The following is a 13,390-nucleotide window of genomic DNA, read 5'->3' on the forward strand; positions in this document are numbered from 1 at the left end:
GCTAAGAAATGTGTGCATTTATTTTATGAAGTGATTGATTATTGTGCTACTGCATCTCTGCTGTAAAATTGTGTGAAAGTACCAATTGAGAGGCCTAATTTATTTTGTCCAAGGCATTGTTATGAAACTTAGAATTTAGCGTTTTATTAGTGGACATTAATACTCAACCGTAAGAAACAGTTAAATGTACTTAGATTTCCATAATATACTGCAAAAATAAACTAATTTGAAAGACTGGTGTCTGGTTGCTGGATTCCAAACCAAATAGATGCATGTTTTACTTTAAAGCCATCCAATAGTTTTGGAATTTGCTTCATTGGTTTTAAGATACCAAAGGTTCAGATGTCGTGCACCAGTGTGTATACCAGTCATTGAGGGAATTAAAAGCAGTGGTTGTCCTGATGTACTCTGTAATCTGTGACATTTTTAATACAGGTACTCTGCTTTTCTATGTTCCAAATTGGATGATTTCACAAATTCCACTTATGTTCTATTTTTCTTGTCCTTGTCCATTTTTCTGAACCTACCTCTATCTCTCTGAAGCTTTTCTGTATCATCCTCATAACCCACTTTGGCACAGTTTTGTACCATAGCAAGCTTTGATAATTTAAACATAAATCCCCCAAGTTCAATTATACTACATCCCCTAGTTTCTTTCATCTATTATGTTACATCCTCATAAATCTCTGACAAATTTATCAAATGTTAATATTTTCTAAGAACTCTCTTCTTACTTAATAATAGATAAATTACTGTGATTGGTATCAGGCTAACTGTTTTCAAATTCCCTGTTTTCTCTTTAATAGTGAGGTTACATTTGTCAGAAGACCACAAGGCCATCTGTGGGTAGCTCATTAGTTTCTGTTGCCTAAGGCCTTAAGGAGTGTTGTAGCAGGACATGGACTGTAAAAGCTGAGTGTGATTATGGCTTCCTGCGGGATTTGAAAATGAACCACAAACTGGGCCTAGCATAATAGAACCCAATAATTCTCTTTCTTTTTCATATAGCGGTTTTATTATATACTTAAGCTTTCTAAATATGATGCATTTTAGATTCTATTTTTTATAACAGCCTATATCAGTAAGAGAAATTAACCAAAATAATTGTATAAATAGTTGTGTGAAGTACTGAATCAACTAATGGTGCAAATTCTGAAACTGCATACCTTACAATCATATTATTTTGTTACATATCTCTAACAAAATAATTGTTTTGGTAGGCACTGGCAATCACTGAGTAACCTGGTGGCATCTCTGCTGAACTCCATGCGATCCATTGCTTCACTGCTGCTACTGCTCTTCCTATTTATCATTATCTTTTCACTCCTGGGGATGCAGCTTTTTGGTGGCAAATTTAACTTTGATGAAACACAAACAAAACGGAGTACCTTTGATAACTTTCCGCAAGCTCTTCTCACCGTATTCCAGGTATTTAACAAGAAGTGAATCAATCTCAAAGCAAAAATTCCCCTGAAGCTAACAAGCTGTAACTTCCTAATTTATAAAAATAACAGTTTCATTACATCTCCCTGGTGCTTCTTTGTGAATATTTATTTATTAAGATACAGTGCAGTATAGGCCTTTCTGGCCCTTCAAGGCAATCTCCACCACGCCCCCCCCACATTTAATCCAGGCCTAATCACAGGACAAGTTGCAATGATTGATTAACATACCAACTGGTATGTCTGCAGACTATGGGAGGAAACTGGTGCACTCAGAGGAAACCCACGCAATCACAGGGAGAACGTGCAAACTCCTTACAGGCAGTGGTGGGAATTGAACCCCAATCATTTGTGCTAATTACTATTCTGCTAATGTGTTTTTTTTAAAAATCATATCTGTACGATTAGGAATAACAATGTCAAATTCGAGATTACATTTAAGAATGATTCATCATTTGGAATGATTTCATAACCTGCATTAACAGCATTGGTTTCATTTAAAGGGAAATGCTGGTCAGCATTGAGTTTTTGTGATTCAGTTCCACACTATTGATCCCAGGTAGTTAAGAATTACTTCACCCATTAAACATTTAAAATTATTATTTTCAAATGCAATGTGGGCTTCTTTGGTATAAAGCAAGAAATAAATGAAAGCACAGTTAAAAAAAAAAGTACTTTTACCCAGTATGTGAGAGTGGCAACCTCTGGTCAGAATTATATCTGCTTTGTATTTCATTATCATATTTTAAAACTACTAGGAAAATTGTTAATAACCACTCCTTTTTATGGAACATATCCTGTTAGTAATTAATTGGAACAATTTCTGTGTTTGCAATGAATACTGGCTGGTAACAATATACCTTCAAATGTGTTTTTAATATTGATACCCTCTATTGTAGTGTGAAAATACTATAAGCAAAGAGCCCAGCTAATTAACACACAGGATTTTTACAAAGATGTAACTGACTGAGCATTTAAGTATTTGTAGTGCCTTTCACATGAACAATAAGAAATAAGAATAGACCTCACGCCTCCTCTATATCTGCAATACAGTTTAAAATTGCAGATACTGGACATTGGAAATAAAAGCTTAAAATGCTTGAAATAATCCACTGGTCATACAGCTGCAATGGAAAGAGAAACAGAGTTAATGTTCCATTTATAGGTCCTTGGTGAGAAATATTAACTCTATCTTTTTTCAGAATGCTATATGAACTGCTGAGTGTTTTCAACATTCTTTTATTTTCATCTCTGAATTATTAGTCTATAACTTAACTGAAATTAATTATATATATAATATAACACTATATTAATGTTAAAAATTGGTTATTTTTGATAATAACATGTTTTTATTTTATAAGGAATAATTTATTTGGTCCATTCAAATAGATTTTAACTGGTGAAGACTGGAATATGGTGATGTACGATGGAATTATGGCTTATGGTGGACCCTCCTCCTCAGGGATGATAGTTTGTATATACTTCATCATTCTTTTCATTTGTGGTAATTGTATCCTTGTCAAGTAGAATGACAGATTGTTTACTCTTTGGTTATTAACAATTTGAAAGGTAAAAGAGTATATTTCTATTTGACAGTGTTTGCACGATTTATCTATCTACATAAAGTCATTTTTCTTTTTAAATTTCCTAATATTCATTAAGTGGCATTAGCTAACAGAAATTATTGTAATATTATGTTGTACCACCTTCAGTGTTTAAATTTCTCACTGTGTCCTCATTGTTGGTTTACCTTGGATTTTTGGAAGTCTCTGGGTTGCCTACTGTAATCGGATGGGATCATTCTAAATTTAAAAACTTGTGCTCATATATCATTCAGACCCTGAGAAATTTTATCTGCTGAACATGATGGTGAATTCCAGTCCTGGAAAAGCATTGGCTCTGAGCAATGTCATAGTCAGACACCTCTCTGGTATGTGCATCATTAAGAATTTATTGTATGCCAGAGGAGCAGGAGTGCTTCTCCTGATACCACCAGGAAACTTAAACTTCCTTGGCTCATGTATTGCTTTTTGCAAACATAATTGTATCAGAAGTCCCAGCTCACCATTTTATTTGGAGGTGGGCACTATTTATTTCAGACACAGGCAGATGCTGCCTGTGACACAAATTGCCTCAACCTCCACCACTTGAACGATGAAAATGAGCCTGAGGTTAAATTATTCCATGCTCACTCCTATTCATCATAGATCATTTCTGCCTACTCTTGCACTTGCATATTGATTTAGCACTGAGAATGTAAATAGAGGATAATTTTTTTTTGCTGTTGCATATTTTTAGCACACTGCTGGAATATACACACCTGTAATGTTGAACAAATTTTACATTATAACTTAATTATTTCATATTCTGGATGGTGAGTGTCAAAATCTAATATTTGGAGCAATTATTCAATAAACTGTGATCATCAGTCTTGAAGGTTGGCAACGGATCAATCACTGGATCACAGAAATGTAAATGTAATAAAATACAAATGTATACATATTTTAAATGGTGTTTTCCATTTGTTCAGATTTTCCTTAAATGATTTTCTCTAGACATTCTGCTGAATGTCTTTTTGGCTATTGCTGTAGATAATTTGGCTGATGCTGAAAGTCTTAACACAGTTCAAAAAGAAAGTGAAGAAGAAAAAGAAAGGAAAAAAAATCTCAGGTAATTAATGAGCATTAATTCAGGATTTTAAGAACCAAATTCTCAAGTACTTCTATAACCACAATTAAATTTTCAGAATTAAAACCTGACTGATATTTGAATTCTGCAAGTTCACTCCTAATATATATATCAAATAATCAATGAGGCATTTTACTTTCTTAGTTACCCTTGCTTGTTTATAAAACGCAAGTAAGGATATCTAGTAAACTTGATACTGACTTTGTATTTTGACTAGATAATAGATTAGTTAGTTTATTATTCAATTCATTTGATATTGGAAAGTTCAATGTGAAAACAAAAGGTTATATGAAACAGACATAAATCATGTATTGCTAATTAATATTCAAATATTAATAAAATATTTCTGGAAATTTATAACACTGTACAATGTACTTAAATTGAAATGCTTTCCTGGTATCTGAGGACACAAAGAGAGAGAGTATTAGACAAAGTCCTCTCAGCATAAATATTTGTTGGGTTAGATGCTGATTTCTGTTTTTGTCATAAGTATCCAAAAATGCCCGAGGTGAAGCTGCAGCGGTATGTGGCAAGCACAGTGCATTGTTCTAACTTCCCCTCACAAATCATCATTTATCTACCCTCAAAAGGTGATTTGTTTTCACCTTGATGTTACTTGAATCCAGGATCTATTTTCTCAGTGTCTCCTAACTTTAAATCGTACCATGTGTTTATAGTTTACATTATCCCATACACAGTTATTTCAGTTTTCAGGGGACTGAAGTACATTCACTTATACTAAACACATAGAAAATTCTAATTAATTACAAAACAAATTTTAGGTATCTTAAGATAAATTTTGACAATAATTAAAATGCATTTACAGAAATACCATTTTGTTTTGTAAATTGTAAAATTCTGTGAAGTATCTTATTTCTAGAAACAACAGTTCAGGGCAAAAGGAAGATGGGAAATACGAAGTTGATGGAGTGGGGGAAAATGACAGGAAAATACTTACTGGCACTCAGGTAAAACAGTTTTAGTGAAGTAGAGTTGGAAACTATGAATTCAAATGACACAATGAATTTTAAGTTATGATGAGACTATTTTGGGAAAAGTAACTGATGATTAATTTGCCCTTTAATGCTTGGCAGGTTTCAATTGATGAACAAGATGATGATAAGGATCCTTACCCACCCAGTGATGTACCAGGTATGGAAAAAGTTTCTTATTTTAAGAAACAAACTTGTTTGCATTGTTTAAGCAAGGTGCAGATCTTGCATTTTGTACCTGGTAGGTAACTAGACTGACTTTACTTAGCCGCTCTCAAAAGTTCAGGACGCCTAGAGAATTTTATAGATAACAATTACTTTTGAAATGTGGTCATGATGTTTTGCAGGCAAAAACAGCAGCTGTTTTCCCACAAGACTCACAAATTGCAATGAGGTGATGATTTGCAAAATTGTAAAAAGGTAGCAGATTTAGTCCAGTACATCACAGGGTAAAGCCCTCCCAACCATTGAGCACATCTATATGAAACACTGTCGTTGGAAAGCAGCATCCATCATCAAAGAACCTCACTACCCAGGCTGTACTTTTTTCTTGCTGCTGCTGCCATCAGGTAGAAGGTACACGTGCCCCAGGTTCAAAAATAGTTACTACCATCAGGCTCTTGAACAATAGAGGATAACCACACTCATCCATTGAAATGTTTTCACTGATCTTGTTTATAGTTACTATTTTATAGATTTGCTGAGTATGCTTGCAGGAGAAAGAATCTCAGGGTTGTATGTGGTGGTGTGTGTATATATATATATATATATATATATATATATATATAGATATATGAACTCTGATAATAAATTTTATTTTGAACTTTGAAATTTGACCTGTTAGTTACACAGCACCATTAGTAGATGCCTGGCAGCTGTTTGCAGAAACTCAAGAGATCTTGTAGACCAGGTGAGGGGGTAGATGGGAGGGTGGAGTGGGGGATAAAGTAAGAAGCTGGGAGGTGGTAGGTGGAAGAGGCTGCAGAAGAAGGAATCTAATAGGAAAGGACAATGGTCCATGGAAGAAAAAGAAAGAGGAGGGGTGATGGGCAGGTGAGGAGAAGGGATGAGAGTCCAGAGGAAGTGTGTTGGCCTGAAACGTTAACTGTATCTTTCCCGTCATAGATGCTGCCTGATTTGCTGAGTTCCTCCATTATATTGTGTGTGTTGTTTGAGCTTTAATTTAATTTTGATGAAGTCACCTAAAAGAATTCCTCTGGGCTTTAGATATTGAATATATTCAGGGGAGTGTGAGATGTTTGGAGGGTAAGAAAATCTAGCAGTAAGGGTTGGGACAGGAAGGTGGAGTTGAGGTTAACCATGACTATTGAAACGCAAGAACAAGATTGAGAGTTCTAAAGCCTATTGCAGTTTTTATGTTCATCCAGTTAATTGTAAATTTGTTATATCAATTTTGTTTTTCATATATTTCTAGCAGTTGAGATAGAAATGGGTGCTGTCTTCATTTTTTGTATTTTTCACTCTCCTAAAATGGAATCCCATGCCTAATTAATCTTTCTTGAACTATGGGATAATTAACTATAGAATGTAAAGCAGTTAATCTGACCTGCTCTTAGCTGAGAAACTTTCCAGATCAAGAAAAATGGCTGACTTCTTGTTGTCAAAGAAGGCTGAGGCTAATTGCACAATGCACATTTAAATGCGAGTTATAAATGACCTGATAGTACTAAGCAGGGACAAACCTAGATGTTGATTTTGATGAGCTATCTGTGGAGCATATGGACACAGTATTCACTTTTCACAGTCTGTGGTGTACCTTCTGGTACTTTAGTGGCTGTATTAGTGTAATCTGCAGATTCTACAGATGCTGGATATTCAGAGCAACACACTCAAAATATGCTTGTTAATTAAGTCATATTTGAGATAGACTCTGCCTCTCACTGGAAGCAGTGGAATTGCTGGCCTGTGCATTCTTTTAACTAACTAGATGGATATTCAGAAACTCCTCTCAATATCTTTCATAAAATTATTTGATTCAATGTTTTCCCTTTTAAGTCTCCTGTTTGTTTTCATTTTTAATAGATTGAATTTAAAAATGTACAATGCCTTCTTTAATTATCAATTACAATCATTTATAATTTTGATATAGCGACTATTTTCTTTATGGTATCAATTTGTATCCATGGTACAGCTCTGAAATAAGGTATTAATTTATTGATATCTCATGTACTATATGGACAGTTTGTTTTACTGAATAATCAAGATTGGTAATCTATATTACATTAGAAGATCATTTACATTTAATTTTAATTCAGAAGTATTATATTTGAACATGGCTTCTTGTATAGAAGAAGCTGTACATATTTTGTGCTTGCAAAATTAAAACAAGGATTTTCAAAATAATACTTTGATTTAAGAGAAGTTTAATTATTACTGTAAGGAAAGAACATTGTTTGATTGTTTGTCCAATCATTTGTTTGAAGATGACGATGATGATGAACCAGAAGTTCCTGTTGGTCCCCGACCTCAAAGACTGGCTGACCTAAATCTCAAGGAGAAAATTGTACCCATCCCGGAAGGGAGTGCTTTCTTCCTGTTTAGCAATACCAATCCGTATGTCTTCATTGTCTTTCATATTCATTAATTAATCAGCAGTTTGTACAAATAAAGCAATAATAAATTTATTAAATTTAGGTGGCATGGTTTTGTGGTAATACTTTATTGTAATACATGTTTTCTAAATACATTATATTCCAGAGTCAGTAATCTAAATTACTTAGGTTTTTGATACAAATGTAAAATGCTGCATATTATTGAATTGTAAAATTAAAACAACAATGTCAGAAATTTTGAAACAAAAGAATTTTTGTAAGTCAATTTAGACCAATTTGTGCACTTCCCCTTCATTATTTCTGAAATGCACCAGGATGAGTAGTCTCTTAGCAGATTACTGTTCTTGCCATAAAGGTTGATAAAAAGTAAAAAAAAAACAGAACATTTTGGAGGCACTCAGCAGCTTGGGCAGTATCTTGAAAGAGAGAGAGAATTAGTGTGTTAAAAGATCATTGTCTTAGAATGGTAATTTTTTCTCTGAAATGTAAAAACAGTTAATAGAGAGAAAAAAACATTTTTCTGTCTTTGGATTTCCAAAACTGCAGTGATTTGCTTTTCAGTCACTAAGATGAACAAAAGTAGCTGCTGTTCTTACAAGGAGAAAAACATACCTTTGAATTTGCAATGACCTGGTTCATAAGACAATTCCAGCACACACCCAGATCGGCTCTAAGAATGATCAGAAATTGGGCTTGGAGCCACATCAGAAAAACTAAATCAAGGCATGCTGCCAATGTTTATCATGTCTGTAATGTCATCTTGGCTGAGTAGCTTGCTGGAATGTTGGCTTTGTGCCTTGTTGACTGAGTCTGGGAGTTGCAGGATTTGGGAGAATTGCGGGGAAGTAGATATATTTATGGGATTGTAATGGCCTGGTGTAATGTTGTGAATTAGTTAATTATTTCTTCATATTTATAGAATGTACAACAGTTCAATACAGGAACCAGTCCACCAAGACTGTGCCAACAATATATCATTTTTTTCTCTGTCTGTTCATAGGTCTGTCTAAATGCCTCTTAAATGTTGTTATTGTATCTGCTTCTACTGCCTCCCCTCGCATTGCATTCCAGGCACTTGCCATTCTCTGTATACTAAAAGAAAAACCTTGTTTGGTCCATTTATTTTAAATTTTAAAACTGTACACTCTATTATTTGACTTTTCCATCCCAGGGGAGATTCTATGACTAACTTCCCTGTATATGCCTAGCATAATTTTATGCACTACTTTCAGGATGCCCTTCAGCCTCCATTGATCATACAACCATAGAGTCACAGAAAAGTACAACACAGAAACATGCCCTTTGGTCCATCTAATCCATGCCAAGCCATTTAAACTGCCTACTCCCATCGACCTGCACAGGGACCAGAGCCCTCCATTCCCCTACCATCCATTGTACCTATCTGAACTTTCCTAAATGTTGAAATCGAGCTCCCGTGCACCATTTGTGCTGCCAGCTCGTTCCACACTCTCACAACCCTCTGAGTGAAGAAGTTTCCCTTCATGTTCCTCTTAAACTTTTCACCTTTTAACCTTAACCCATGACCTCTATTTGTAGTCCCACCCAACCTCAGTGGAAAAAGCCTGCTTGCATCTACCCTATCTATACCCCTCAGAATTTTGTATACCTCTATCAAATCTCCTCTCAATCTTCTACATTCCAGGGAATAAAGTTCTAACCTATTCAATCTTTCCATGTTGTTCAAACCCAGCAAAATCCTTGTAAATTTTCTCTGTACTCTTTCAACCTTATTTACATCTTTCCTGCAGGTAGGTGACTAAAGCTGTTCACAATACTGCAGATTAGGCCTCACCAATGTTTTATTCAAATTCAACATATAATCCCATCTTCTGTACACGATACTTTGATTTATGAAGGCACAAAAGCTTTTTTCACAACCTTACCATCCCGTGACTCAACTTTCAATGAATTATGGACATGTATTCCCATATTCCTTTGTTCTGCTGCTCTCCTTAGTGTCCTACCGTTCACTGCGTAAGTGTGGTGAACTACATATACCTGTCTGGACATGCCCCCTGCTGACTGCTCCTGTGGCTCCTCCCACAGACCCCTGTATAAAGGTGATGGAGGTCTGAGCCCGGCCTCTCTGTCTCCAGGATGTAGTATGGTAGTCAATCACTGCTTGTTCCTTCTTCCAGTCAATAAAAGCCGATACCTCGCCTTTACGTCTCAGAGTGAGTTATTGATGGTGCATCAGTAAGATCTACCCTGGTTTGTTCGACTGAAGTGCAACATCTCACACTTGTCTACATTAAATTCCAACTGCCATTTTTCAGCCCATTTTTCCAGCTGATCCAGATCCTGCTGCAAGCTCGTGGTGGCATTGGTAAATTTGCTGATCCTGTTTACCACATTATCATCCAGATCATTGATATAGATAACAAACAACAATGGACACAGTGCTGATCCCTGTGGCACTCCACTAGTACCAGAGAGGCAACCATCTACAACCACTCTCTGGCTTCTTCCACAAAGCCAATGTCTCATCCAATTTACTACCTCATTTTGAATGCCAAGTGACTGAACTTTATTGACCAACCTCCCTTGCAGGACTTATCAAATGCCTTGCTAAAGTCTCTGTAGACACCATCCACTGCCTTGTTGTCTTCAACTTTCCTGGTAACTTCCCCAAAAAACTCTATTAGATTGGTTAGACCTGACCTACCATGCACAAAGCCACACTGGCTGTCTTTACTCAGCCCATGTCTATCCAAATACTGATATATCCAGTCCCTCAGAATACCCTCCTGTAACTTTTCCACTACTGATGACAGACTCACTGGTCTATAATTTCCTGGTTTAATTTTAGGTCTTTCTTAAACAGTGGAACAACATTGGCTATCCTCCAGTACTTGTTGCTAAGGATTATTTAAATATCTCTGCTAGGGCCTTGCCAGGCCCTGGGGATTTATCCACCCTAATTTGCTTCAAGACAGGAAACACCTCCTCCTCCTCCTCCTCCTCTGTAATCTGTTTAGAGTCCATGAAGTTGATGCCCTTTTCCCTTATTTCTATATTCTCTCTGTCCATTTCCTGAGTAAATATATATGTAAAAAATGCTTTTAAGATCTTCTCATCTCTTTTGCTTCCATGCATGGATTACCATTCTGATCTTCCAGAGGACCAGTTTTGTCTGTTGCAATCCTTTTTGATGGTATATCTGGAGAATCCCTTGGGATTTTACATTCTTTTTGTCTGCTAAGACAACCTCTTGCCTTCTTTTAGCCTTCCTGATTTCTTTCTTAAGTGTTCTCTTGCATTTGTTACATTCCATAAACTCCTCATTTGTTCCTATCTGCCTACAACTACTTGCACCTTCTTCTTTTTCTTAACCAGGTTCTCAATATCTCTTTAAAATTTAGGTTCCCTACACCTATTATCTTTACCTTTTATTCTGACAGGCATACTCAAGTGTTGTTCTCTCAAAATTTCACTCTTGAAGGCCTTCTAGTTACCAAGGACACCTTTGACAGAAAACAGCCTGCCCACTCCAGTTACCAAATCCATTCTGATACCATCAAAATTAGCCTTTCCCCAGTTTAGAATCTCAACCCATGGCTCGACCTATCTTTTTGCATATTTACTTTGAAACTGCTCCCGAGAAAGCTATTCCACTTTGTCCAATCTCTCCTTGCAGCTAACATACACCAATCTAGGCATCATTGTGATGAACCTCTTGCATTCTCTCCAAAGCCTCCATATCCTTCCTATGGTGTAGCAGCTAGAACTGAACCACTCCAAATTTAGCCTGTTTAAATCATTATACAGCTACTACATCACTTGCCAAATTTGATACTTATTACCCTGACTAATGAGGGCAAGCACGCCATATGCTGCCTCTACCACTCTATCCATTTGTATTGTCTCTTTAAGATAGATGTTGACTTAAACCCATGTTATACCTGTTTGTGCCCTCTATGGCAAGCTCCTAGGTAGATCAGGCCTGATGGCTGCAGCACTCAACATTCTGACTTGCTGATCTGGCAGAGGTTGCCATGATACAATGACGACAGTGTTAAATTTTCCTCTGAAAAACCTTGAAATCAAAATCCTTTTCATTTCCTGAGATAAGTTAGTTTCAGTCAAGCTTGATTTATGATATGTATTAAGCATTAGAAGGGGAGTTAGAAAATTGTATTGGAACACAAGTATATTTATCTTCAAACAGCTATGATATGCTGAGTAACACTTAATTCTTTATATGTTAGGATCAGAGTCTTCTGTCACAGACTTATAAATCACAACATCTTTACAAATCTGATCCTGGTCTTCATTATGCTCAGCAGCATTTCCTTGGCAGCAGAGGATCCTATACGTAATCATTCCTTTCGTAATATTGTAAGTAAATAATTAGCATATTTTTTACTTTCAATTGTTATAACAATTGTATTTTATCATACTTATGGCATGGGTCTTGTAATTCATCCAACCATTACATTTCTTGTGTAGACTTAAGAGGGCTGCTGGTTTTATTCAACGAATTATACTATTGTGATCATTAATACTTTTGAATTCCATACAGATTTAGGACCAAAAAGAGGATTTATTTATGGCTTACCTTAATAGTACTGACTTCACCTTTTCAGCAACCATTGCTGTCCATCTGATGAAAGTGTTCCAATAATACTATTGTGTAGGAAATACTAGTGTTTAGACCCACTGTCAAAGAATAAACAATAACAATTTTTCAAGACAGAATTGTACGTCACTTAGAACCATAGAGCATTACAGCACAGAAACAGGCCTTTTGGCCCTTCTTGGCTGTGCTGAACCATTTTTCTGCCTAGTCCCACTGACCTGCACCTGGCCCATATCCCTCCAAATCCCTCTCATCCATATACCTGTCCAAGTTTTTCTTAAATGTCAAAAGTGAGCCCGCATTCACCACTTCATCTGGCAGCTCATTCCACACTCCCACCACTCTCTGTGTGAAGAAGCTCCCCCCCCCCCCCAATGTTCCCTTCAGACTTTTCCCCTTCACCCTTAACCCATGACCTCTGGTTTTTTTCTCCCCTGGCCTCAGTGGAAAAAGCTTGCTTGCATTCACTCTATCTATACCCATCATAATTTTATATACCTCTATCAAATCACCCCTCATTCTCCAATGCTCCAGGGAATAAAGTCCTAACCTATTCAACCTTTCTCTGTAACTCAGTTTCTCAAGTCCCGGCAACATCCTTGTAAACCTTCTCTGCACTCTTTCAACCTTATTAATATCCTTCCTGTAATTAGGTGACCAAAACTGCACACAATACTCCAAATTTGGTCTCACCAATGTCTTATACAACCTCACCATTACATTCCAACTCTTATACTCAATACTTTGATTTATAAAGGCCAATGTACCAAAAGCTTTCTTTACAACTCTATCTGCTTGTGAAGCCACTTTTAGGGAATTATGTACCTGTACTCCCAGATCCCTCTGTTCTACTGCACTCCTCAGTGTCCTACCATTTACCTTGTATGTTCTACCTTGGTTTGACCTTCCGAAGTGCAATACCTCACACTTGTCCGCATTAAACTTGCCATTTTTCAGCCCATTCCTCCAACTGGTCCAAATCCTTCTGCAAGCTTTGAAAAAACTTCCTCACTGTCCACTACACCTCCAATCTTTGTATCATCAGCAAATTTGCTGATCCAATTTGCCACATTATCATCCAGATCATTGATATAG

At 36.4% G+C, this 13,390-nt stretch overlaps 1 protein-coding gene across 6 annotated transcripts in view; it reads left to right on the top strand.

Moving 5' to 3' along the window:
* Nucleotides 1-13,390, top strand: part of LOC140741801 (voltage-dependent L-type calcium channel subunit alpha-1D-like) — a 351,948-nt gene that overhangs the window by 209,472 nt on the left and 129,086 nt on the right. For all 6 annotated transcript variants that reach the window (XM_073072200.1, XM_073072201.1, XM_073072202.1 and 3 more), the window contains 7 exons: nt 1,221-1,428; nt 2,832-2,952; nt 3,998-4,112; nt 5,011-5,098; nt 5,225-5,282; nt 7,567-7,696; nt 11,925-12,054. In XM_073072200.1, coding sequence (XP_072928301.1) covers nt 1,221-1,428; nt 2,832-2,952; nt 3,998-4,112; nt 5,011-5,098; nt 5,225-5,282; nt 7,567-7,696; nt 11,925-12,054 — 850 coding nt within the window. The remainder of the gene's footprint in view (nt 1-1,220; nt 1,429-2,831; nt 2,953-3,997; nt 4,113-5,010; nt 5,099-5,224; nt 5,283-7,566; nt 7,697-11,924; nt 12,055-13,390) is intronic.

This window comes from Hemitrygon akajei, chromosome 19 (assembly GCF_048418815.1).
Source record: "Hemitrygon akajei chromosome 19, sHemAka1.3, whole genome shotgun sequence".
In the NCBI taxonomy this organism is placed as follows: domain Eukaryota; kingdom Metazoa; phylum Chordata; class Chondrichthyes; order Myliobatiformes; family Dasyatidae; genus Hemitrygon; species Hemitrygon akajei.